Source organism: Cydia strobilella, chromosome 4 (assembly GCF_947568885.1).
Source record: "Cydia strobilella chromosome 4, ilCydStro3.1, whole genome shotgun sequence".
Taxonomy (NCBI): Eukaryota; Metazoa; Arthropoda; class Insecta; order Lepidoptera; family Tortricidae; genus Cydia; species Cydia strobilella.
The window spans coordinates 12,478,231-12,503,796 of NC_086044.1; the positions used below are offsets into that span (position 1 = coordinate 12,478,231).

The 25,566-nt window shown below is 40.5% G+C and overlaps 2 protein-coding genes across 4 annotated transcripts; one reads left to right on the top strand and one right to left on the bottom strand.

The window, feature by feature from the left end:
• Window positions 1-934: 934 nt before the first annotated feature.
• LOC134741038 (thioester-containing protein 1 allele R1-like) lies at window positions 935-20,031 on the top strand. The gene is made up of 26 exons (XM_063673778.1): window positions 935-1,070; window positions 4,287-4,352; window positions 4,809-4,992; window positions 5,167-5,345; window positions 6,219-6,375; window positions 7,059-7,195; window positions 9,282-9,609; window positions 9,766-9,942; window positions 10,024-10,230; window positions 10,591-10,752; window positions 11,072-11,236; window positions 11,605-11,721; window positions 11,808-11,862; window positions 11,945-12,098; window positions 12,257-12,561; window positions 12,738-12,898; window positions 13,494-13,736; window positions 14,115-14,254; window positions 14,415-14,622; window positions 14,737-14,914; window positions 15,280-15,470; window positions 15,915-16,052; window positions 16,604-16,776; window positions 17,201-17,303; window positions 17,917-18,085; window positions 18,698-20,031. The coding sequence occupies exons 1-26, from the start codon at window positions 1,051-1,053 to the stop codon at window positions 18,913-18,915; spliced, it is 4,335 nt and encodes a 1,444-aa protein (XP_063529848.1). The 5' UTR covers window positions 935-1,050; the 3' UTR covers window positions 18,916-20,031.
• Window positions 20,029-25,550, bottom strand: LOC134741087 (peptidyl-prolyl cis-trans isomerase, rhodopsin-specific isozyme-like). Of its 3 annotated transcripts, none has more exons than XM_063673854.1 (6): window positions 25,426-25,550; window positions 23,642-23,846; window positions 23,386-23,505; window positions 23,219-23,301; window positions 21,769-21,911; window positions 20,029-20,326 (listed from the first exon to the last, which is right to left on the bottom strand). In XM_063673854.1, exons 1-6 carry the CDS (start codon window positions 25,444-25,446, stop codon window positions 20,230-20,232), a joined length of 669 nt encoding a protein of 222 aa, XP_063529924.1. In that variant the 5' UTR covers window positions 25,447-25,550; the 3' UTR covers window positions 20,029-20,229. The 3 variants fall into 3 exon arrangements, with proteins under 3 accessions (XP_063529924.1, XP_063529923.1, XP_063529925.1); XM_063673853.1 differs by lacking the exon at window positions 25,426-25,550 and adding an exon at window positions 23,925-24,038; XM_063673855.1 differs by lacking the exon at window positions 25,426-25,550 and adding an exon at window positions 24,088-25,418 and having other exon boundaries at window positions 20,034-20,326.
• Window positions 25,551-25,566: the final 16 nt, after the last annotated feature.

Below are 25,566 nucleotides of genomic sequence, written 5' to 3' on the forward strand. Positions count from 1 at the left end.
ATATTCCAAACAGGTTTTTCGTCAAAACTCGCATGTCCCATGCAAGTCAGTAAACACACAACTATGTATCTCTAACTAACTATGTATAACTATGTATGTATGTATATCTGTATCTTTGTTGTATACAGATGTTTTTATTATGGTGTGAAAGGTACTTTGATGTTAAAGTAGTAGTGTAGTGAGTTTTCTCCGCCAGTTAATGAGATTACAGTTATTCTGTATATAGACACGCTAAGTGGGATAGAAGTATGAATGCAAGCGGCCGGTCATTGAGCAGCTTTGAGGTAAAACATGTTCCTAGGAATCCGCGGCCGCTTGCAGCGCCGATTGTCTCTATTCACGGCGTCCACGCGAGAGACTGCATAATAAGTGGGACGTACGACTAATTAATAAGGAATCCTCTATTATCTCATCTAAGGAAACTTGTCTGAATGCTACAAGGTTTTCAATGTGACAAATATGTTGCATAATATGTATGCAGACAATCATTACCTTCTATCTCTAGGTCAAACTCCATCAATTTAGAGTTTAGCAAGGAACGATGGATTCTGCAAGTTTATTATCTTCTGCATAGCTATTAGTGTTAATAGTTGTACCGACCATAAAAAAAACTACCTATATTGCAATGGGACATATATTTAGAAGTTACGATCGCCAGTGATCCGGTGTGTGCGAATTACAGAGTTGGGGCAGCAGCTATTCTTATTCACATATATCTAGACTATGAGCCAAATTATGCCAGAGACACTTCTGGTATATTTTTTACGCAGAAATTTGTAAGGAATAGTGCGTGATTGTAGGTCAGCCTTATGCTGGTCCTGCAGCAGTTAGCCGGGCACAGCACGGTCCGCGACCCGGCGGATTTTCGCAAGGCTTCGAGGCGCCCCTCCGCTGCGTGGGCGCCGCCGCGCAAGCTGCCGTCAGTTAGTTGTACCGCATCGCGCGCAGGCCCCGAGTCGTTGCGCGCCGTCACGCAACCACAAATACTATGTGCACCAGACAGAAACCATCTTTCAAATAGTGTTAAGTTACTGTTATTAAGTTTTACTAATGACTCAAGTGTTACGCAGGTGAGATTTTCCGCTCTAAATACAAGCATTATGTGAACAGTGATGTGGATGCGCAACCTTTATTTTTAAATGGAGCTGGAAACCAGAAATTAGGTAATGAAAAACTCATTTTTAAATGTCAAATATTACGTGAATGTCACAGAGGGAAGGTCAGGCACTAATTGTTCCAAGACTTGGAGGATTAAGATTCTTAAGTAAGAAACGAGTCCGTTAATAGCTCCCGACGGTGCAGCGATTGTTTGGTTGTTACTGTTGTTAGAGGTAAACATCGCCCGCGGTTTGTAAGAGGTACTCATGCCCATGTAGAGAAAGTTTCTTACTATTCTGTACTTAAACATTTTTGTTAGCGTTTATCTTCTTTATTGTTTAAGCTCTTTGCGTTAAGCAGTAGTTTAAATATGACTTATTAAATGTTGATTTACGTAATGTATTAAACTCAAAATTATTCTAGACCCTTACAAGCACATTTTACCAATTTTGGTAGAGGTTCCGCCAACGCCTGTGTTGATACAACCTGTGAGTCAGACAGGCAGGGATACAAGGACGGTGAGCTCAATACGTAAACATATGAATTTTATACATAATAGCACGCCCACGACATCTTCCGTAACATGTGAAGTTAGGTATTGTGACACACACACACACACATACACCACTAACACTTGCCTCGAATATTAATACAAAATATAAACACCACTGATGACAAACATGAATCACCAATTACATAAAGATTATGACTCACATATGAAAATATGTTTTCCCCATAAGGCATTGGTAGAGCAAAGGTAGAGATGAAAAACATCGTTCATATTATACATATTTTACTTACCTTGTTTTATGGAGGTCAGCCCAAAACCATTGACCACTAAAAGGCATGCTGCTAAAATGCCTCCGTATTAATATTACCTACACAAATACACATACATAGTGTACCCATATACCGTAGGGCTACCTACGCAACACCAATAATTTTATTGTTTTTTTAGGGTTCCGTACCCAAAGGGTAAAAACGGGACCCTATATACTAAGACTCCACTGTCGGTCTGTCTGTCTGTCACCAGGCTGTATCTCATGAACCGTGATAGCTAGACAGTTGAAATTTTTATTTATTGTTTATTATTATTTAAGTTGACAATTGTACCTTAACAGCTAGAGCCACAGCGGCACAAATTCGGAGACAGTAATACTTATACATTGGGTACAAAAGTATTTACATAACACTATTAATTATACTTATATAATACTACTTCATACGGCATCTCTCGCTCTATCACTCTCTTACACTCAATCATCAGTCGTCCGATTGCACTCACAAACAAATCACACTCCGGGTGTGCCTCGAGCACGGAGTTGAGCAAAGCGTGCGCGCGCGCGACTGGCGCCTGCGCGTGCGCCCGCGTGCCGCTATAACAACAAATACTAAAAAACAATAGATAATGGTACGGAACCCTTCGTGCGCGAGTCCGACTCGCACTTGGCCGGTTTTTTTTAATGGACATCTTCTAATTGTGGAGATCGAAGAAAATAGTGATTTGGATTTGGAACCGTAACCACCCGTAACCAAGTGAAAAGCAAAATCCATACATTTAATTCAACCGGTATTTAGATAGTTAAGTACTTTCCTATGAAATTCATTAACAACTTTGACTAGCAAAATAATATCGGCATGTGTCGGTGCGATAAACTAAAGTTAATACGCTTCACTCGATCGATAAAGTAATACAAGATAATTTCACGGATGAACACATAAATAAAACGGTATTAAAATATCTTTTAAATGTGCAAATGAATATCAATCACGCCATTATGCGTGTTCATTCTGGGCACGCATGGACGTTCAGAAGGCTGTTCAAGTTTCCTTATAGGGACAGTAACAGCTGTAATAATAGTACCTCTTGCAAATCTCTAATCAATTCTTTAATCGGATCGCCGGGTTCATTTACATGGAACGGTACCTACTATTTAGATAATACCTGAGCTAATCGAATAACGTATCCGTAGTACCTACCAAAACTAGGCTGCGCTACTAGGGCTGATTTTTATTTCGTTGTTAGTTTTTCGCCAGAATTAAAATTGGGATTTAGTGATTATTCTGCCCAGCTCTTCAAACTAACCAAATTTAGTCAAAAACTAGCAAAAAAAACTGACAGCAAAATAAAAATCGGTCCATTAACACTGATGACATGTGACGCTACGCTCTCGTAGTTGTAATACCTACGTGCTCTAAATTTTCACAACTATCTTACCGCTGTGTAATGCCCACTAGACAATGTTTGTCCAATAATAATCAAATAACAGCAGCAGAAACTGCACATATACCCACAGCTGATGTTGCCAGTCACCTGTATTGCAATGCAAGTTAGGTTAGTTTGGTTGGACTTAGAGTTTGATATACCTACCTACTTATAACTTTTTTGATATAATATTTAGGTCGTATTAATTATTTTTGCTTAATCGCATATTTTTGCCTGTTAGCATTCACCTACTTGACTGTAACCTGTTACGTTCCGCCCGCGTTGGATTCGGTTTGTGTCACATTTCCTCCATAGGACATAGTATGTACTTTAATATAAAAAATACCGAAAGAAGCCATAGTTCATTCCCCAAGCGTAGCTTTTTACTTGACTATTTTCATCAAAGTCGGTTAAGTATTTTAGCCAAGAAAAAAAAACAAAGAGTTTCATTCGCAAATAATAGTTAATTATTTTACAAGGGGGCAAAGATGTTGTTTAACCTCTCGTGCTAATATTGATACCCGAGCAAGCGAAAGATTCCAAAATTGAACCACGAGAGTAGCGAGTGGTTTGAAAAGGAATCTTGAGCGTTGCGAGGGTTTCAAGGCAGGTGGGTTAAACAAATGTTGCCCCCTTGTGAAACAAATAAATATTATTTGCGAATGAAACTTTGTTTTTTTTTCTTGGCAAATTTTTCACCAAACCAACACAAGGAAAATACTAACTGAATAATATCAAACAAAATCAAAGCCAATCGATTCAAAATGTATGTTCTTAAATATTAATCGTTCAAAATCATTATTTAAGTCAATTCTACCAGCAAACATAAGAAAACAACTCAAAATCGAATAAAATGCAACTTTCTTATCAGTTTTTAAGCAATCAAGAAAGCCTTTATCAGCTTGTGTGGTAAAAAATATTTTTCATGTTAAACTCCGCACTACCTATTACATTCAAATGTAGTAACTAATTTTTGTTTCAGAATCATGAACTCTCTTGCATTTCACATATTTCTTATAAGCCTGGTCGCTCCAGCTGTTATTCAATGGTAAGTTTATGTCATGCAACAATTATCATTAAATGATAAATTCAATCACTTACAAATTGCATGTAGTTTTTATGGCCTCGAGTTGTCACTTTTATGAGCACTGTGTGTTATATACAATACAATGTCAGGAATGGGAAATACAAATACCATCATTACTTATTCATTAATGCATGTTACCTACCTGCTTGTATGTACAGATGACGATGATGATGTTGATGATGCTAGTTGTGTAATTATGTGTTTATCTTGTAGGTATGTAACGAACCAGCCATAGTTCTTTTGTGTGATAAAATAACCGTTATGTAAACCTACACACTGTAGTACCTGCCTACCGTACCTAGTTCCCTTCCTATTCGATTTATTATGTGATTAATTTACATGCACCATGCTGTGTTTGTACTAAGTCCTGCTGCATTATCTAACGGGCTCCAGTATTGATGTTGTTATTCCCTGCAGCATATCAGTGATTGGACCACGAGTGATCCGGCCGTACAGCGCGTATCGCGTAGCGGTCGCAGGCGGACCGCGGGCACAGACTGTCTATGTGGCCGTGGACGGCAGGAAGGCCAATGGAGAGCCCTACTCACAAGGGCGAGAGGTGCAGGTCCAAGCGGCGTCTTCCAGGATCGTTGATCTTGAGGTACCTAACATTTGTTACAGTACGTGCGATCTGACTGTAGCCTGTTTCACTTGACGATCTCGGGCGGGTCATTTTCAATCCTCCTTCTTGACGTGACGAAAACTATAAATATATTCCTTCAAACGATACCTAATGATAAAATAATCTAAAAACTTAATTTAATTTGTATCCTAGATAGACGACCCTGGACCCGGTAACTACGAGCTGATCGCGCAGTCGAGGTCGGGCGCACAGTTCTCATCGTCAGCGCGACTGGTGTACCAACCGAGGAGCTTCTGCGTATTCGTGCAGACCGACAAACGGGTCTACCAGCCCGGCGACACCATCAAGTTCAGAGTCGTCGCCCTAGATAAGTAAGTTAAACCTTATTGCTGTAATTATTTGAATTATGTCACTTAAGCTTTATCTGAGCTCCGACCAATCCTACCTAAAATAGATTCTGCTTGATAAAAGAGATTTTGGAGGATTTGCAGGCTTTGAGTTGCCTTATAGCTATACAAACTTCTATACGCGGGAGTGCAGCTATCTGCAGCTGACTGTACCACATCATTTAAATTTTGAAGCTCGAAATAAAGCACTTGTTTGTGTATGCGACCCACATGTTTTTGATATAGGTACCTCCATGTGTTGATTGATTTTGTAGGTAATTTAAAGTGAAACGGGACTTAATGGCGTGCACATACATTTATTATTTGGCCTGACGAACGCGTTGGCTGAACGTGACATTACCGTGCATGGTAGAAGTTTCTGTCGTTTCAGTTTAAATTATTTATATATAATCGTTTGTTTTTATCGCTTTGGATAATTTTCCTAAAACGTAGAAATAAATTACCTGTCTGTGTCTACCCGTTTTATTTAAGAATGTATAGCTTCCGAAATTTTAAACAAACAATAGTACTTAGCGTTAGCCAATCGTATCTTCCTAATGAACAATGTTTTTTCGTATAAATTTCATCAGCACCGTAACACAAAACACTTTCGCTTTCGATACCCTCAGTGAAGAGAAGCCAGCAGGTATCATTGCGATCGTTTATCTAGCGCAGGCGTGTTAAAAACCACAGGTCAACCAGTATATATGCGCTCTGGGCTACACATAGCTTTCTCGGATCTCGAGGTCAAAGGTATACTGAGCGTTCGACTCGCCTGCATTTCATAAGCAATTAGAACGCACGGATAGCGCACGTAAGATTACGTGTGATTACCACGGTTATTGACCTTACCCGCAGGTACCTGCTGCCTTTGTCTGTCCCGATAGACGTGAGCGTGATGGACGCGGGAGGCTTTCCTGTAAGACAGTGGGGCGCTGTCTCCCTGGACCGAGGGATTCTCTCCGAAGAGTTAGTGCTGGCTGATGAACCAGCACTTGGGGAATGGACGATACAAGTAAGGAAGTACAGCGGAAACATAGATAGCTATCGTGACTTTGAATTTAACACCCACTCTGTGATGACCTTAGATTTTGTTTCTTGAATCGCATTTACATTTGCACGTTTTGAATTATTGCTTATTCACTGTTACATAACTAATATAGGTACCTATATTATATTTAACAAATAAAAAATGTAGGACAAACATATTCCAATAATTACATCAGAAACAATTTTCGGGACTTTGGTAGGAACCACAATTGATAACCAAAGCCATGCGTTCGGAAAAGGTACCTAAATATTGATCTTTGTTGTTTTGAAAGTCGGTTGGACATGTTAATATACACTCAAGTCGGTTTGACCTGTTAATAAACACTTAAATCGGTTGGACATGTTAATTAATATATACACTCAAGTCGGTTGGACATGTTAATATATAGGTACACTCAAGAGCAACAAAAAAAACGTCCACGGAAAGTGTTAATAACCTGCTTTCATTGGTCTTGCCTTTTGGGCATTCATAGTAATTTGTCTAGCTAAATTCTATAGCAATCCCAAAATCAAAATATTTCAAAAAAAGCCATAGGTATAAGTGTTAAAATTACAGTTTACCTACGGCAATGTCATGTTGTTTATAAATACATTATGGTTGTATTAAATATAAAGAAGTAGTAAAAACAATGTTTATACTTATTGTAGGTGGAGGTTCGCAACCAAGTGTATTCACGCCAGATACTGGTGGCCGACTACGTGATGCCCAAGTTCCAGATGGACATGCAACTGCCTAAAGAAGTGTTGTTCAATGCGGGCCGATTTACCGTCAACGTCACTGCTAAGTAAGTTCTTATAAAACAAACTCTATTAACCCGTTTTCTGACATTTTCGCAACTGCCTAAAAAACAACGATGCCGGTGAGAAGCTTGTGTGTATAAGCCCTATGCCGCTAGTATACCTAGATCCCTAGTCTCCTCCACACTCGTGCGCGAATAGTGGCTTCGCGCCGCGTGTCTGGAGCGGGCTTAAGAAAGGAACTTGTCAATAAGAGACATAGGTAATGTAACTAATTTTCTTCTGAATAATGTTGCCGGCATATGTATTAAGTATAAGGCCTATTAGGTTCTATAATACTCCTAATCTATATTATTTAAGTATGTGACACCATGACTACTAACAGTCTGGTTCAAGTTCAAAGTGAATTATATGTATAGTCATAGTCAAGGAATTTGGTGTGTATATACATATACCTAGATACCATTTAATGCATTATCACAATTCATGGCAATTCCAATCAGTACATAGTCTAGCCATAAATTCCGTTATAACGTACTGAAACAAATTTTATATATCAAATAGACAAAGTAATGACGAATTTTAAAGACATAATGATAATTAGATTTAGATTTTGTCATCTCTGTTACGTAAGATAGGCAACCTAATTTATTCATGTTGTACAAGTTGTACACTTTCCATTGGAACTTATTTCGTTCGTCAGACAAGTTGGTGAAATTTAAAGAAAAAAAATATTTTCAAAAATTTATTAAAAATATCCTTTAGGCAACCCTATCTATTTATATGTTCAGGAACATATTTTCTTTCATAAAATATAAGTTTCATCCGTCAGACGTATCGGTGAAGGTCGACCATATATAACGTATCTTAGACTAGCTAGGGATCTCGTGTTATCGTCTCAGTAACAAGGTATCTACAGAAATAAAATTCCTTGACCGTACAATAAATTAATATGAATGAATGTTAAAGGTTATAGGACATTATTACAAAACTTGACTAAGTCCCACAGTAAGCTCAATAACGCTTGTGTGGGCACTTAATAATAATAATCATCATCATTCTCCTGGCGCATTCCCTATTTGGGGTCGGCCCTCCTGATAGGGACTTAGTCATTGCTGGTGTTAGGCCTAGCTCCGTCATGTCCTTGGAGATGGTTCTAGTCCAGTTGGTTGGCGGGTGACCTCTGCGGCCCCTGCCTCTCTGTCTATATCCATAACTCGTCTCGTCATGTGGTGTTCGCTGCACGTCGCACTTAATAATAATAATCTTCAAGTCTCGACCAACACCTAGAGATACTCTCGCTAGGTGGCTGGATCAAGGGTCAGATGCAGAAAGCGGTAATCTTTGGACATGGCGCGCATAGTACGTCGGTTCCTCACTCTACGGCCCTGACCACCGGCACCTTGGCCCTGCCCCGCTGGTGGCGGCACCCTAGGTTAGGTTTTTTGTAATGTGTTTATATGTATTTTGTATTGTTTTTTTTACGTGTTTTTATACTTTACTTTTATATGCATATTGTAAAAATCCTAACCTAAGAAGGAAAATAAATAAAGATTATAACCGTGAAATCAATTAATAGTAATAATAATCTTGAAATCTTTTATTTTCTAATTTATTACGGTGTCCTTAGAATAAAAATAAGCAAGATAAACATTGTACCTACTTCACTAGGTTAAAGTGAAAACAAACATCAATAATAACTTCCCATTGTAAACAAAGGAGTTCTATTTTCTCCGCGAAAGCTGTCAACAATGGTATAACAATGATGGAAAACTGATTATTCAGTGGAATTATGTTTTATTTCGATTGAATGTAGATCTGTGACGAAGCGTCCGGGCAACCTTATGACGCAGTAATTTCGTTTTTATAGCTCGTCTCAAAAACTGTGTAAATATTAGATAGCCTTAATAATTTAAGGCTGCGCAAAAAGCGGTTTGAATAAAACTATTTGCTGTTATTTTAATTACCTATTTACGGATGGCATGCCATCATCTTTGAGGAGCAACTTAATTGTACGAATTTTGTTAAACACCCAGATGTTTTGCTATCTTCCTGTAAAAGCTACATAAATATATAAGAACTATTTGTAGTCCGTAGGAACTCAGATCTTATTTGAACTTATATTAATTCCAGCCACTTCACCGGTTTACCGGTACAAGGAGAACTGACCCTATCCGCGTATGCAGTATTTTTCTCCGACATTCTCCAGCCAGTATTCTCTAATCCCGCCCGGAAGGTTGTCGACTTCAACGGTAACACTGAAGTGGCCTACGACCTAAAAACTGACCTAGACCTTGCCGAAGATGCGGCAAGGCCGTTAGTAGTTGAAGCAGTATTGGAGGAAAAAGATACGTTGATAAGGCAAAATGTCTCCTCAAGAATTCTTTTGTTGAGGACTCCTTATAGACTCAAGGTTACTGCTCCGGAGTACTTCAGGCCTATGTTACCTTACACTATCCAGGTAAGCTAGTCATGCCATTTTATTTAAATTAAAACCCCCCTAAGGCAGAACGAATTGAACATCAAGACACTTCGTTTTACTATAAAATGAATTATAAATTTAAGGTTGGACTATCAATTAAAACTTAAATAGCTAACAAGTTCTTGATGTTTTTAGATAGAAGTGGTAGGTCCATCAGGTCAAATAATAGAACTGGACGATGACGTCAGGGTCGAGCGCCTATGGGATGATGGAGCGCCGGTTAATGTGACGACAGTTCCATTGAAGAAGGGTTTAGCCACGTACACTTTGACGCCTGCTGAATCGTATGCTGCTTTTACCCTCAACTTAGTGGTATGATAAAACGTAACAATAGTAGAATCTAAATTAGATTCTATGATAAACCTGATCTTGCCTAAGTATTAAATCTTTCAGATAAAATACAAGGAGGTCACAGAGCGAGTAATCAATGTGATAAAATCAGCTGGTTCTAAAGGACAATACCTCACGGTGGAACTGCTGACTCGGGATACCTCCGTCGGAGGCGAATTGCGGGCGCGTATTTCCTCCACCGAACAAATGGATCTTCTGCACTATGCTGTTATAGGGCGTGGAGATATCCTTCTCGCTAAAACTGTTGAAGTTAGTCATACCATAAGATTTAATAGCTATCACTTACCTAAGCCCCAATCGTTACACTTTCGTAACACATTCAAGAAAAGGGATTTCCTCATCTGCATTTCCGATTGCATGTGCATATTAGGCGCGAACTTCGTTTGGCTAATCCCAAGATTTCTCGGACGGTTTTTTTTAAGTTACTATCATCTGACCCTATTATAAGTAGGTACCTAAACAATAACGTTTCAAAAGCACGGTTTCACTTAATTAATAACCATTTATAGCTGTCGCTGATTCAGTGACTGGCCTTAGCCATAATTGTCATAGTGCGACTGCCTCAAAAGACAAGTTTTTTTGGTATTGTATTATTTTTTTGTGTTATAGTTAAGCCCTGCTCGCAAAAGCGTGGACGTCTCGATACCGGTGCAAGCGCGGATGGCTCCCGGCTGCGTGCTGCTAGCTTGGTATCCGCTGTTGGACTCTACCCAAGATGTCTTACTAGCGTCAGCGATATATGCCCCACAAAAGAATTTGCTACAGCACAAAGTAACTATTCATGAAAAAGCTTTCTAATAACGTTAAATTTAATGATTTATGGCAATGTGTTACTGTTATTCTGAAAATACTTTGTTCTGAACATTTACTAAATATCATCGTGCCATTTACTTTTTGGTCTTCCTCGGCTGAATAAGTAACACATGGAATTCCACTGGTAAATATTTTGTAAATAAATAAAGCACGAAATTGAACTTCTTTTATCATCTCTTTTGTGCCTTGAAATTTAACTCCGAGACATTTTCAGAAGACTTGTCCCGCGTAGGTTGTTGTGCGATATGTCATTGAAACATGAATAACATTGTTTCAGGTATATCTATCAGTAGGCGGAGGCTACAGACCAGGTGGCGCGGTAGAAATGAAGGTGGTGGGCGAGCCCGGCGCTCACGCTGCCGTGCTGGCAGAGGACTCACGGGCTGCCCTCGCCGGACTCTCTGGGGAGGACGGACTCGGCAGCGGGCTTGACATGCACACGGTAAGAAAGAACCATGAGTCTCTCTTGTCTCATCTTAGCATTTATCCTGATCCTGATCTGCTGTTTCGTAGTGGAGGGGGACATAGTGGCAATGTCCACAATTCGGCTTTTTGCAAAACCACGAGTATCCTGACCGAATATTTGATATTGAAACAAAATGCGATAGAAGCAGATAGTGTTAATGATGTCAGACTATTTATTCACTTCAAACGAATACTTCCTTAATATTTTCAATGATTAAAGTAGATGAAAGTCTCATGGGTGTCCTTTTCGACATTCTTCTTTCCCGATCTTTTATAAAAAATTTGATGTTGTGTGGTAGGTGGATTTGTGCCATTCCAACTAAAATGTATTAATTTTCCGTTCAGATCGAACGAGAAGTAGAAAGCTTTAGTGGCTTGAGGCATTCCATATTCAAGAATCAGGACCATTTGCCGGGCATGGGAGTTGACCTCGGAGGCAACGCTACATTTGACGTTTTCACGGTTAGTAAATATTACCTACGCAACGCAAAAGCAATATTAAATATATCAATAATATACATGTTATAATTCTGTTATTTTCATTTCAGAATGCAGGAATGGTCATCTTAACTGATGGTTTTGTCATGAGGAGCGATCCAAGAGGTAATGCAATCTAAAATGTGCCCTGCTTTTTGCTTGTCTTTCCTCAAGAGATGGTTTTATTTACGGCAATCATAACCAACAGGTAAACCGCCGCCCCTAAGCCTCCCGGAGACAGGCACTCGGCCTCCGCTGGCGGGACCTTACGCCTTCAGTCGCCTGCCGACGCCGCCAACGCCGAGATATTACCTCAACCTTGCACCTCAGCCTACTTGGACGGTTGCTAACTTCTCAATCGAGTAAGACTTGAGAGATCGACGAGAGACGAGATCTTGACTCGAATCTATTGTCTCTCATTCGTAATAAGATAGCTATAGTATCTTAAAATATAAATTTTAAAATTAATATCAGCGTTTGTTAAAAATTAGGATTTATCAATGCCACCTTTTCCGTTTAGCAATGACGGCAGAGGCTCTCAGAACAGAGTATCTCCAAGCACCAGTGGTAACTGGTTGGTGGGAGCGTTCGCGGTACATCCTGAGCTCGGACTAGGCCTCGCTTCACCCCAAAAGTTCACCACTAGCATACCCTTAACCATAACTGCAGAACTGCCAGCCAGCCTACAACGCGGCGAAGCGTTAGCGGCAGTTATCACATTGAAAAGCACGCTGACAGTTGATACAAGCGTTGAAGTTACTTTCCACAATTCTGAGCAGTACTTTGAGTTTGAACCGTTGGAAAATAACATCGATTCGGCTAAAAGTGAGTACATTCCACAACCTTATCTGGTCTTCTCAGTAAATGCTAAAACCCATTTTAACGCTTAATGTTATTGAACCCTCTGATTTAGTGACAGTTTTACAGAAATAGCGATCAATTACTCTTTTCACCTAAATGCAATGAAAATCCTTTTTCATCATCACAATGTGAACTTGCAGAGATCGAGGTGTACCGCCGCCTTAGAGTGTCGGTCCCGGCAGGAGGCTCCGCCAGCACAGCGTTCCTAGTGAGCGCCACGCGGCTGGGAGAAGCGCCAATTATCGTTGAGGCCACCGGCGATGGAGTGTCTGCCTCACTCTTCAGGACCATTGACGTTAAGGTAGGGATGATCGAAGTGTAGCGCCGCCTCCAAGTGTCTGTCCCGGCAGGAGGCTCCGCCAGCACTGCGTTCCTAGCGTGCCGCGCGGCTGGGAGAAGCTCCGATTATAGTTAAGGCAACCAGCGATGGAGTGTCTGTCTCACTCTTCAGGACTATTATATCGAGGTGTACTGCCGCCTCTGAGAGCCGGTCGCGGCAAGAAACTCCGCCAGCACAGCGTTCCTAGTGAGCGCCGCGCGGCTGGGAGAAGCGCCAATTATCGTTGAGGCCACCGGCGATGGAGTGCCTGCTTCACTCTTCAGGACTATTAACGTTAAGGTAGGGATAGCCTTCCAACATAAACAAATCGAAATCTGTACTACATAATGGCGGTAAAATCATAAATGAATTTGATTTTACTGCTATTATGTAATACAGATTTCGATTTTCTTTTAATGTACATACACTTTTACGGTATTCAAGTGGTGACTGAAACGTCTTTTGATTTTAATCGGACACTCGTTTCCTATCTTAGAACACTATGTAGATTGTAGAAGTATGTAAGTGGTATAGAAGTACTCATAAGTAAATGTTGAGGTTTTTATTATTGTTTTAGGACGGTTACGAAGAAGAAATCTCATCCTGGGGCCTGATAGACGGGCGGCGTGGCGTAGCGCGCGCGAACGTCACGCTGGAGCCCCCGCCAGGCACGCGAGCGGGCCCGGTGTCGCTGCTGGCAGCCGGGAACCTGCTGGCCGCGGCTCTGGCCAGAGCGCGCACGGCCCCCGCCCCTGCTGCCGATCCAGTGTACGCCTTGCGCCCGATGGCAGTGGCTTGCGTGTTACTCGACTACTTGCAGGTCATTTTAAACGAAGTTTTAATAGACACCCGCAACACCATAGGGGTTGTAAGTGCGTTGCCGGCATTTAAGATGGGAGTACGCTCTTTTCTAGAAGCTTTGAAAGAGGTTTATTCTTTGGGGCCCGCTGGAAGGTGGAATTTATTGATCCTTCAGTGTGATTATATACATATTACTCGTATCTACCCAATTACCCATGGCTCTCCTCATAAAACTGATGTTCTCTTAGTGTGTGTTGATCAATCATGCAGTTCAAGGAATTTTAATGAGAATTTACAGTCATGCGAAGATTCCGGACACTGTTACCAATAGTACCTATTAGTATAATCATAGGATAATTAAACGTAAACATGAATGTGATTCATCTTTCTTCTGTAGGCGATTGACGAAGACGACTCAGCAGTGACGAGCGAGGCTCGTGCTCACGCCGCCGCTGGCTACCAGCGGCTCATGGCTTATCGCCAACCGGATGGTTCCTTCGCTCCCGACACCGATGACGAGTCTACAGGAGACGTATGGTTAGTGCCTTCCTTTTGTTGACTGTATCGCTTTTGATCAGACCAAGATCCAATGATCCAATCCAAGATAAAATGAGTTTTGGTATTATAGAATGGTTGTGCACTGACTGAGCAACCGAAAAGTTTCAACTCGCAATTAATGGCTTGTTGTTTGTTACAGGATGACAGCAGTGGCAGCGCGTTGGCTGGTCCGTTGCGCGCGCCACGTAGCAGTGGGTCCGGAGGCGGCAACAGCAGCGATTCGCTGGCTAGCCGGTGCGCAGGGCCCCGGCGGCAGCTTCCGCGCACCTGACCAGCGCCTCAACCAGCATGCCCAAGGCGCCCTGCCAACGGCTGCGTATGCGTTGTTGGCGTTCACACAGGCGCAGGTAAACTACAAATCTATTCCGTGTGCCTTTGATTCATCACAATTATTGCATGTTATTTTTCGCGCGGCTGTAGGCCTGGAAATACAATAAATGTCTAATGTCTACTTATTCCAGGGCAACGACATATTCCTGAGACGCGCCGTCCAGCAGACCTCTGACTACGTAGCGGGCTCACTGTCTCCCGAACAAGACGCGTATTCCCTGGCAGTTTCGGCCGGGGCTCTTGCCGCCGCTAGGCATCCGCAGGCCGCTACGGCGCTGGAGATGATGGATCGATACGCCAACGCTTCTGGTAATTAAAACTGCCTAAGAGTATGTGCCTAAGTGTCCAAGACTTCTGACCTGGTTTTCAAACAAGATGTATATTCCATGGCATTGTTAAGATAACGGATCAATTCAAAAATAGGTATTTCAAACAATACGATCGAAGATAATGGTATGTTTGGTATGGAAACAAAATAATAGGCAGTAGATATACCCTCTGTCTTGTCTTGGCGGGAGCACGGCCGTGTTTCCAGATGAGGAGAACCTACAGTTTGCTGTAGTTTTATGAAAAGAAAACACATGAATTTACATACATATAATATACAATAAGATATATTTGCATCTTCTTCAATTATTCAAAAGTGTATACACACGATCACTGTTTTTTTTCAGGTTCAACTAAATTCTGGTCTCGCAAGATGACCGGGAACGAATGGCGTAACCCCTGGCTGAAGGGCAACAGCCTGGAAGCCTCGACGGCAGCCTGGGGACTCCGCGCCATGCTTTCGGAACGACTGGTAGACGAGGCGGTACCCGTAGCCAGATACCTTATGCAGGCTCAGAGCGACCTGGATCCCGATGTGGTACATTTTATTGGCAAATATTTCTAGGGTTCCGTACCCAAAGGGTAAAAACGGGACCCTATTACTAAGACTCCTCTGTCCGTCTGTCTGTCACCAGGCTGTATCTTATCAACCGTGACAGCTGACATTTTCGCAGATGGTGTATTTATGTTGCCGCTATAACAAAAAATACTAAAAAGTACGGAACCCTCGGTGGGCGAGTCCGACTCGCACTTGTCCGGTTTTATTTCGTAATTGTAACCTGAATGGACAGTTTGTTATCCATTTGGAAATACATAGGTACATATATATCAGGGTTTCAGTATTTGCAATATTTACTTTAACTGCCTCATTCATTGTTTTCGGAAATAATCATATTCGGCTCAAGCCGCTGTCGTAAAATTATTTATTACTAAAATTTAATATACACGTGCCCCTTTTTAATTTAATCTGTAATTTTTTCAGTTGGATGCACTTGCAATGTTCGCTAAAGAAATCAGATCTCCAAGTAAACTTCGGTTGTCAGTGAATGTCACAGGATCTGAAGAAGCACGACAGTTCAACATAGACGACGAAAATGCACTTGTCATACAGACACAACTGGTAATTAAATATTTATTGAGTAAGGGCCAGTTGCACCAACCATACTTAACAGACTAAACTCAACCGAGTACTATGAAAATTCCTATGCAATTAAATTTTGCGAACGCTTTAACGGTGACAGACGGTTTGGTGCAACCGACCCTTAGTCATTGGTTGATTGTATTAACTATATTTTGATTGTTGACGCAATCGCATTCCATGTACAAATGGAATGGAATGTATTTGTAGTACATGCTAAATATCTGCCCATTTATACAACAGATCTTGAGTGTAGCCAGTGAATTCCAAAGCCGATATATTATTTTCAAATGCGGACGTCACCCAAATGATGGTTAATTTTAAGCACACTTCATGTATATATATATATATATAGGCAGATATATATATCTATGTACATATGTATAGGCAATGCTATATTACACAATTCTAACGACGCGCTCGGTTTACGAGTGCTCCGAGCAGCAATTAAGGCACAACGTAAAGATAACGAGTCGTGTGTTAGGAAGGGACAACATGATTCATGATTGGACGTGATATGCCTTGGTTCCCAGGTACGTGCAGCGCGTTCCGCTAGTGCCGTAACCGAAGGTCGCGGCATAGCCATCTTGGGGCTCTCAACCAAAGGCAGCACCAACGTCACTGCAGCTTGGCCTCGGTTTAATCTGGACCCCCGGGTGGACCAGGTGTCTACCAAGGACCGCTTGCAGCTGTCCATCTGCATAGGGTCAGTATTAAATGGTTTATGGCAGAAAATTTACCTACTAAACTTTTGTTCGACTGTAAAATTTAGTCGAATGTTTAATTGATCTTCCTAATATCAAAACAAAAAAGTCACTTTACACATAACCATAAACTAACAAAGTTTCATAGAAATTTCATTACGATTACATTTTTGTCTAAAAATATGATTCTTTTAGGGATTGGAAATGAATGGCCAATTGAGAAACACGATTTATTAATTTAGGTGCGTACTTTTACCTAATTTAACTACCTATTCAGAACATTCACTTTATGTTACCAACGCGTTTGTATCCGTTTGGCAGCCGGCTCCCGGTCACCACGTATTTTGTAATAGGTACCCATGTAGGTATGCAATTTTTAAGGTATATTTTCATTTTATCAACCTCATGTTTGCCAACTTGATGCAGGTTTGTCGCTCTGGGCAACGAAACTGAAAGCGGGCTTACTCTCATGACCGTGCGACTACCCTCCGGATACCTCGCTGACATCCACACATTGACCGAACTAACGGTAAGATTTAAAAAAAAACTAGCCCTGACCTAATCTAACTGTAACAATTAATTCACAGTCACATGAACTCATGACGTTCAATCTCATATTACGTCTAGCATACTAGAATAATTCAACGCAGTCAAATTGGGCCTAGGACAACAAATAATGAAACGTAGTGTATGTTTCTTTTTACTTATCGTCCCTTTTCAGTCTTCTCCAGTGCTACTGTTACGCCTACAAATTGGCGCCCAACGTGGGGCTACTTTAGATGTTATTTCTCTGTTAGACACGAGGTACAATTTCTCATCTCCATTCCTGCTGATACACTACTGCACAGTATAGGGTCGCTCCGGATGTGTCTTCGTTCCTAAATTTGATAAGACACATCTGAACACTAATTTTGATGTTCTTATTATACTGGCGCTCAACGTGGGGCTGCTACGTAAGTATCCTTCACTCTCAGTTACATAAGGGCCTTTTTACACATTGATAAGTGTTTAGAGCGATCATGAACATACATTTGGTATTAAACGCGACAAATGTATGAACTCGCACTTAACACTAATGAATGTGCAAACAGGCCCTAAGAAGAGGCACATTAAACTGTATTGTGAGGATTATTATCCCACAGGCAGCGTCGCACGTGACGACAGCGCGACTGTCAGAAGGCGGTGCGGTGGTGCTGGCGTGGCTGCGCGCGGGCCGCGCCGAGCGCTGCGCCACGCTCGCCGCGCCGCGCGCCCGAGCCGTGGCGCGCCAGCGGCCCGGAGTAGCCACGCTCAAGGACCTTTACGATTCTAGTCAGTTTCCTCACTAGTTCTTTTAGCATAAATCGGCTGGACAAAGGCCTCTAAAGCTGGCCATACACACTAGGGTATGCCTGCGCAGTTTTGCCAACTGCACAGGTAGGTAAAACGTAGCGTATGTGGCATTCGACTGTGCAGTTGAACTGTACATGCAAAACTGCGCAGGCGTGCCCTAGTGTGTATGGCCAGCGTAACATGACCCGGCAACTGATCCTAAACCGAACCTTGATGATACAAATTACACTGCGCCGATTCTAAGTCTAGCTGCCGGGGCATCAAACAATTGTCATTTTTTTTATACTACGTCGGTGGCAAACAAGCATACGGCCCGCCTGATGTTAAGCAGTCTCCATAGCCTATGAACACCTGCAACTCCAGAGGATTTACACCATTCTCAGCTCATTCTGGCACTTTTTGAATCGTAATTCCACTCATTTTAATTAATTCCTTTGTTTATGTACCTATCCTCTGAACTTTTAGCTGTTTTACTATTATGACATTAAGTAATTCGCTTTTTCATCTATTTTTATGAACTACGAGTAAGTGGGTGCACCCAATTCTTCGAGCAGTCTTATTTATCCAATATTAATCTGGATGTCGTTTCAGGTCACCGGGCGCGCGTTTTCTTCCAGCCAATAACGACGCACGCGTGCGACGTGTGCCGCGCGTGGGAGTCGTGCTCCAGCGCGTGCGGCTCTGTGTCGGCGCAGCGCGCGGACGGCGGCGACGTCGCCAAACCGCGCAGTTCTCCTGATGCAGCGGCGACGCACGTTCTAGCGCCCGCTATAGTGGTGCTTGCGACGTTATTATTTACGCTACTATGAGTTTACAAGATTAACCCCTTTAGTAACAAGACACACCACAGAATGAAGGAAGTGCCACTTCAGCTGTGCATCGCGCTCGAAAGCCTGCGGTTCTGTACTAGCGCCGGCTATAATAGAGGCGCTCATGGCGATGTTGTTTACACTTCTAAAAGGACTGTCCTTTGAAATACGCCTTAGTGTGAAGGACGTGTCACTTATGCCGCGCGTCTTGCTCCAGTCCTTACGGCCCCAACTATGTCGGCGCAGCGCGCGGACGGCGGCGACGTTGCCGAGCCGCGCTGTGCTCCCGATGCAGCGGCAACTGTACTTTTCTTCACACTTCTATGAGGACTTTACTGATGAATAATTTGATGATACACAAGAGAGAAGGAGGGATATGTCACTACTGATGTGCGTCATGCTCGGGTGCGACTCCCTTGTTGGGCAGCACATGAATGAAGGCAAAGTTGCCAAGCCACGAGATGTTGGTGACGCGTGGGCTCGTTCTAGCCCTGGTATAATGACGTTTACGCGAAGAACAGATTCTCCGCGCTCCTTTGAGGACCACACGCCGATATACTTTTTTACTAATCATAATCCGCATAAGGTCCATGCAGTAAAATACGTCTGCATTTTTATTAGGTGCTCATCTCTTTAAACAACACACAGTTTCAGTTCCCAGTGAATCCTATGGATGGACGAAATTATACTTTTCTCGTCTGACGACTTTTAATTAAATCATACGTTCGTATCGTAAGGTATACTTAGTTACTCTCTCATAGACTTATAATCGACTAATGTGATATATAACGTAGTTAAGAGTAAAACACAGGTTTCACCAAAAGATGTATAGACCTTGACTAATAGGTAATTTAGTTAGAATTTTAAGAAGATAGTTTATTTAAGATTTATTTAACTGTAAATAATTTATTAATGTATTAAATACAAATAAGAATATGACTGTAATGGTGGCAACAATTGGCAGTATTTGCGCTGAATTGTATAGAAAACGATATGTCAAGCCATATATTGACGCAAAACGGCTAGTATAATCGCAGTATAAAATTGACTAAATTTGATACCTACACATGAACATTTGGACAATATTGAAATTAAATAAATTTATAATAAGCCTGACTTTATTCTATAAAATTTCATCCAAAATTAAACAACTATCTTGGACTCATTTGAATACAAACTTGAATGAGGTATGCAAATTTCCTAATCATCAGTTCATCAACGCATTTGTGAAAAATCGTGATATGGAAATTTACTTATTAACGTCTCTATAGTTAACTGCTTTTTAATAGAATATTATGTAAGGTACTAACATAGTTATATCTCCATTTTCCTTATCATCCAGTGGAAGAAGCCCAGGATGGAGAAGGACATCGTCAGGGGGACCGCTGAAGCCCTGATCCACGCCCACAAACTGTAACAATAAATAGAGACTGAGTGACGAGGATCTAGTCAATATCGAAATTGTTTGCTGCGTGGATTTTCCGCTAAGAGCAAAATAATCTGAGTAGAAACCTGTCACGTTTGATTGTTACGTGAAGTAGGGACAGTCAAGAACCAAAATATCAATATGGATTATATGGATAAAGGACCATATAATATACATACACAACCTTAAGGTCTAAGCAATAAGGTCGTGGACCTATTAGGGTTCCGTACCCAAAGGGTAAAAACGGGACCCTATTACTAAGACTCCGCTGTCCGTCTGCCCGTCTGTATGTCTGTCACCAGGCTGTATCTCATGAACCGTGATAGCTAGACAGTTGAAATTTTCACAGATGATGTATTTCTGTTGCCGCTATAACAACAAATACTAAAAAGTACAGAACCCTCGGTGCGAGAATCCGACTCGCACTTGGCCGGTTGTTTATATTTTTGTCGCTTTGTCCTTGTAGATGTTTTTGACCTTAACTGTACTAAAGCACTGGTACCTATTGGCACAATACTAGTGTGGTGTAACCACTATACTTCTATTAAATGCATGTATATAATAATAAATAATATCATAATATTTACTTATATACATAACTAGCATGTAATATTAATACCAAATATTTATAACACTAAACATAAATAATAAAGCTACACATACAATAAATATAAATAAATAAATACGATACATATAAGTATAAATACATAAATAAATATATAAAAACGTTCACTTTCACTAAAGTAACTTACATGCAATATATACATAAATAAACACCTTAAAATCAACATCAATACAAACAAATTATCCTAGCTACTGTGTCGGTCGATCTCCGGCCGCGATGGACGGGCAGCCGTGACGTCACACCAACAAACCGGCTCGACCAGGCGCGCGCCCGCGCCGTCCGAGCCGCATGCCACGCCAGTCGGACACCTAACTTGACGGCGAATGCTTGCCGCTCCGCGCTGCGCTCGCGCTTGCTAACGCTTACGATTTACGCATTGTTTACCTTATATTCCTTCCGCTTGTGCTTGAGACTGTGTACCGCTTAGCAACAATACAGCTGTGAAAGTGATTTAGTTGTTTCATTTGGAGTCAGATCCCGCTACCACAACTACACTAGTTTAACAGGAGATTCCATTCTATTATAATACGTTATTCTCATATTGTAATACTCTTTTAGGCATGAGTCCCTCACGTGTGATAAGAGGAATGACCGTGGGTATATTTTATGTGATGAACATGAGTAGATAGCAATGGCGGGGCGTCATTAGAACTCGATTTCTACTGGCTTACCTAAAAAGAAGAAGTTCAGCTTCATATCCTGCAGATATCGAAGAAAAATCGTTAATCGTTTTAATCGGTTATGTAGGTTTGCCCAGCATACGTGTTTGACGCACCGCCATTAGTAGATAGGTATCTCTTACTCGTAAGGGTCATCGGAGATGTAGAAAGGCTGCGGGGTAGGCAGCAGGCCGCAATCGGCAATGAACACACTACGGAGAGGCCGGTCGTCTACGTCTGTGGATGTGTGCTCCAGTAGGTGCACGATGTTCTGACCTTCGATCACCTGCACAATTTATATGTGGATAACTGAATATTAGCGTAAGATATAATCTTCTGTTTGTGTGCAGCATTGCTAAGCTAGGGGTCTTTAAACTATTTGACTCGAGGCTTTTTGTCTCGGCCAATTTCGTACCTTTGTCACAGTCACAATCAATATGAGTCGCTCATGCTATTGTCACCGTGACAAAGTACACAATGGGTAGGAAATTATTAACTTATAGATTTTGGCCGTGCCGCTTCCTTTTCGCGGGATATTAGTTGATTTTCATTTGTTTCGTTGTTACTTAAATTAGTATATCATCTCTTTTCCTGACATTACATTACAGAATAACCTCAAATAGAACTAAAGTACCTAATCAAATTAATTAGTTTAACATGCGTAATAACAAAACACAAATTATTAATTATCTATATAAACGAATTGTTAAACAAGAGGTAGTTTAGAAACTCGTAGACGGCGTTCGGACACAGACGTCAGTAAGTCGTTTTGTTTAGATTTTTGTACGTATTACGTAAATAGATTTGCTTTAAAAACTAAATAAAAGTTGAACCAATATGCTACAAAATTAGATTCATAAATTCAAAACGGCGCCTACCTACCACGTATAACATTAGAATTTTTGTCTAGGAAGTATTTATAGCAACTTGGTAAGTGCCATAAAAACATAATAAAAAAAAATACTTAAAAAGGAAGCTTCCATGTTAATTGACATTTCTAAATTTTTAATTAATAACCATGTAACTAGTTTTAAAAATCGAAATATAAGTTTAGTGTGTGATAACTTAACACTTCTAGATTATATACCCATCTATTTGTATTTTTTAGGGTTCCGTACCCAAAGGGTAAAAACGGGACCCTATTACTAAGACTTCGCTGTCCGTCTGTCACCAGGCTGTATCTCGTGATCTGTGATAGCTAGACAGTTGAAATTTTCACAGATGATGTATTTCTGTTGCCGCTATAACAACAAATACTAAAAACAGAATAAAATAGAGATTTAAGTGGGGCTCCCATAAAACAAACGTGATTTTTGACTGAAGTTAAGCAACGTCGGGCGGGGTCAGTACTTGGATGGGTGACCGTTTCTATAGATAATGGTACGGAACCCTTCATGTGCGAGTCCGACTCGCACTTGGCCGGTTTTTTATTTACAGTCAGGGTAAGTTTATATCATACTTTTGTATGTAAAAAAATGTAAAGGTGTCCAACCACTTAATAACAAAATAAAAAACCTAGGATTCTTAAAACCACCTTGGATACTTAGCTATTTTTATAACCTATATTATAAAATATTATAATAAAAGTCTTACCCTCCCCACCACAGTGTGTATATTATCCAGCCAAGGTGTTCCAGTTGTTGTTATTATAAACTGGCAACCATTTGTATCCTTTCCTGAAATCATAAAGATAATTTAAGTAAATGTATATGTGTGTGTTTAATAAGAAGGTATGCAGAATTAATGATGAATTAAGTTACCTTTGTTGGCCATAGAAACAAAGCCAGCCATAGTGTGTTGAGTGTCCAAGTTTTCATCTTTGAATGTCTCGCCGTATATACTAATTGAACCTGAACCATCATCAGATACTACATCACCACCTGCAAATACAAAAAAAAAAAAAATGTAGGTTAGGTAGACTTAGGTAGGTGAATTAGTTTTTATATTTTTCAAAAATAACAAATTTATAAAATACCTTTTTTTTTCAAAAATAACTATATCAGTAAAATTAGATACCTTGAACCATAAACCGTTTAATAATCCGGTTGAATGAGGTCCCTTTATAAGATTTTCCCTTGATTCCCTTAGTAGCGAGAACTTTGAAGTTCTTTACGGCTTTAGGAGCTAAGTCACCAAATAATCCAATCACTACCCTTCCTAAGGGCTTATTCTCATCTTGTATATCCAGGTATACTTGGTCAGTAACTCGAAATTGGCGTGTCTGTAAAAATATACATCAAATATTATACCTAAATCAGATTACAAAATATTTTCTTGCTAATTAATTTTCACCACATACTTCAGCCAGATAAAAACACTTTGTAATATATAGCAAAAACAATAGTTTTTCATAGAAGAACATTATCAATTAGGTAAATTACAAGTGTGACACCCAAGCACTTTGAGGTTGAATCAATACTGGACAGTTGTAGAAGTAGTAGCTAATTGGATAATAGTCTTACCATCCATACCTATAAAGAAGCCATACTCAGTGTTGTGTCTTACATTGCTCAAATCATTGTGCAATCCATATGAAAAATGTATTCATATTTTAGATACCTAATTTATTATTAATCCTAATTCCTATTCAGTGATAATGCTGCCATCCAAAGGTACTATGCATATTTCCACAGTGCCTGCATTTTCATATACTGGTTGTTGAGGGCTGGGGCTAGCCACCATGCACTTAGTATGAAATTTCACATGAGCCTTGAGCTTGTCACTCCGACTGAACTCTTTCATACAGTCCAAAGTATCTCGAAAGGGGCATTTGAACACTTTCTTAGCTTGATGTGATTTCATGTGCCGCTGAAGCAGGTCCTTTCTCTTAAACTTGTGATTGCATATGGAGCATGCAAATTGTTTGTCTCCATGTTTTAACATGTGTGATGACAAATATTTCTTCATATGGAAACTACTGTCACATATGTTACACTGGAATGGTTTGTTTTTCCTGTGAATCTGCAAGTGTAACCGCAATCTTTTATCACTAGCAAATGTTCTGTTACAATGAATACAAACTTTCTTGTGGTTTTCGGTCAGCAGGTGCAAAGACAGCTTTTCTGGATTTTTAAAGACTGCATCGCACAGTGCACACTTATGCTTTGCCGTAACAGTGTTGTGCACAGCTTTTTCAGGTTCCACATGGGTTTTATGATGTGCAGCTATATCTTCACGTGTATTAAAAGTCTGGTTGCACATATGACAGTGGTAAATAGTTGTTTCATGGCTACTGGAGACGTGTTCTAGCAGGTCATCAATGTTTGCAAACAACCCACTGCAATTACTCTGAACACATTTAAACTTTTTATTACATAGATGCTTTTTTAAGTGGAGTCTAAACTGACTGTAGTTTGGTAATATTACATCACAATAAGCACAAGAGTAGCTTAAGAGTTCAGCTTCTGCTGATTTTGGAGTTGTCTCAGTTAGACCATCAGGCCAAATCTTGTGGGAGGCTATGTGCCTTTGTAAATGAGAGTTTTGGACAAAACAGCGGCCACAGATAGGGCACTGATAAGCTCTATCGCTGTGACTCTTGAGATGGGCCACTAATGACTTTATCTTATTAAATGATTTTTTACACAACTTGCATTCATTGGAACCTATTCCTGAAGGTGTTCCAAGGTTTTCAGAGACCGAGAGATGTGATTCAGTATTATGCGATAATGTTGTTGAAGTATTTTCACATGTAAGTTCATTTACAGCAGGCTCATTAGTTCTACATAAATCAACGCTACATTTCAACTTTTTATGGTCTAAGAATATTTGAAGAGAATAAAACACTAATTTACAATTACCACAAACAAATATATCTTCATTGATTGAATCAAGAACCACCACTTGTGACATTATTTAACAACACATGTTTTATTTTATTATTAAAAATTTAAAAGAAAATCATTGGCCATTGACCATTGTACTCATTTACTTGTCATTAA

Coding starts and splice junctions, on each gene's coding strand:
- LOC134741038 (XM_063673778.1), top strand. CDS start 1,051: ATGACTCAAGTGTTACGCAG. Junction 12,099..12,256: donor GTTGCTAACTTCTCAATCGA/GTAAGACTTGAG, acceptor TTTTCCGTTTAG/CAATGACGGCAGAGGCTCTC. Junction 16,053..16,603: donor TTGTCATACAGACACAACTG/GTAATTAAATAT, acceptor CTTGGTTCCCAG/GTACGTGCAGCGCGTTCCGC.
- LOC134741087 (XM_063673853.1), bottom strand. CDS start 23,987: ATGTTCTTCTATGAAAAACTATTGTTTTTGCTATATATTACAAAGTGT. Junction 23,847..23,924: donor AGTGTTTTTATCTGGCTGAA/GTATGTGGTGAA, acceptor ATATTTTTACAG/ACACGCCAATTTCGAGTTAC. Junction 23,302..23,385: donor TGTTTCTATGGCCAACAAAG/GTAACTTAATTC, acceptor TTATGATTTCAG/GAAAGGATACAAATGGTTGC.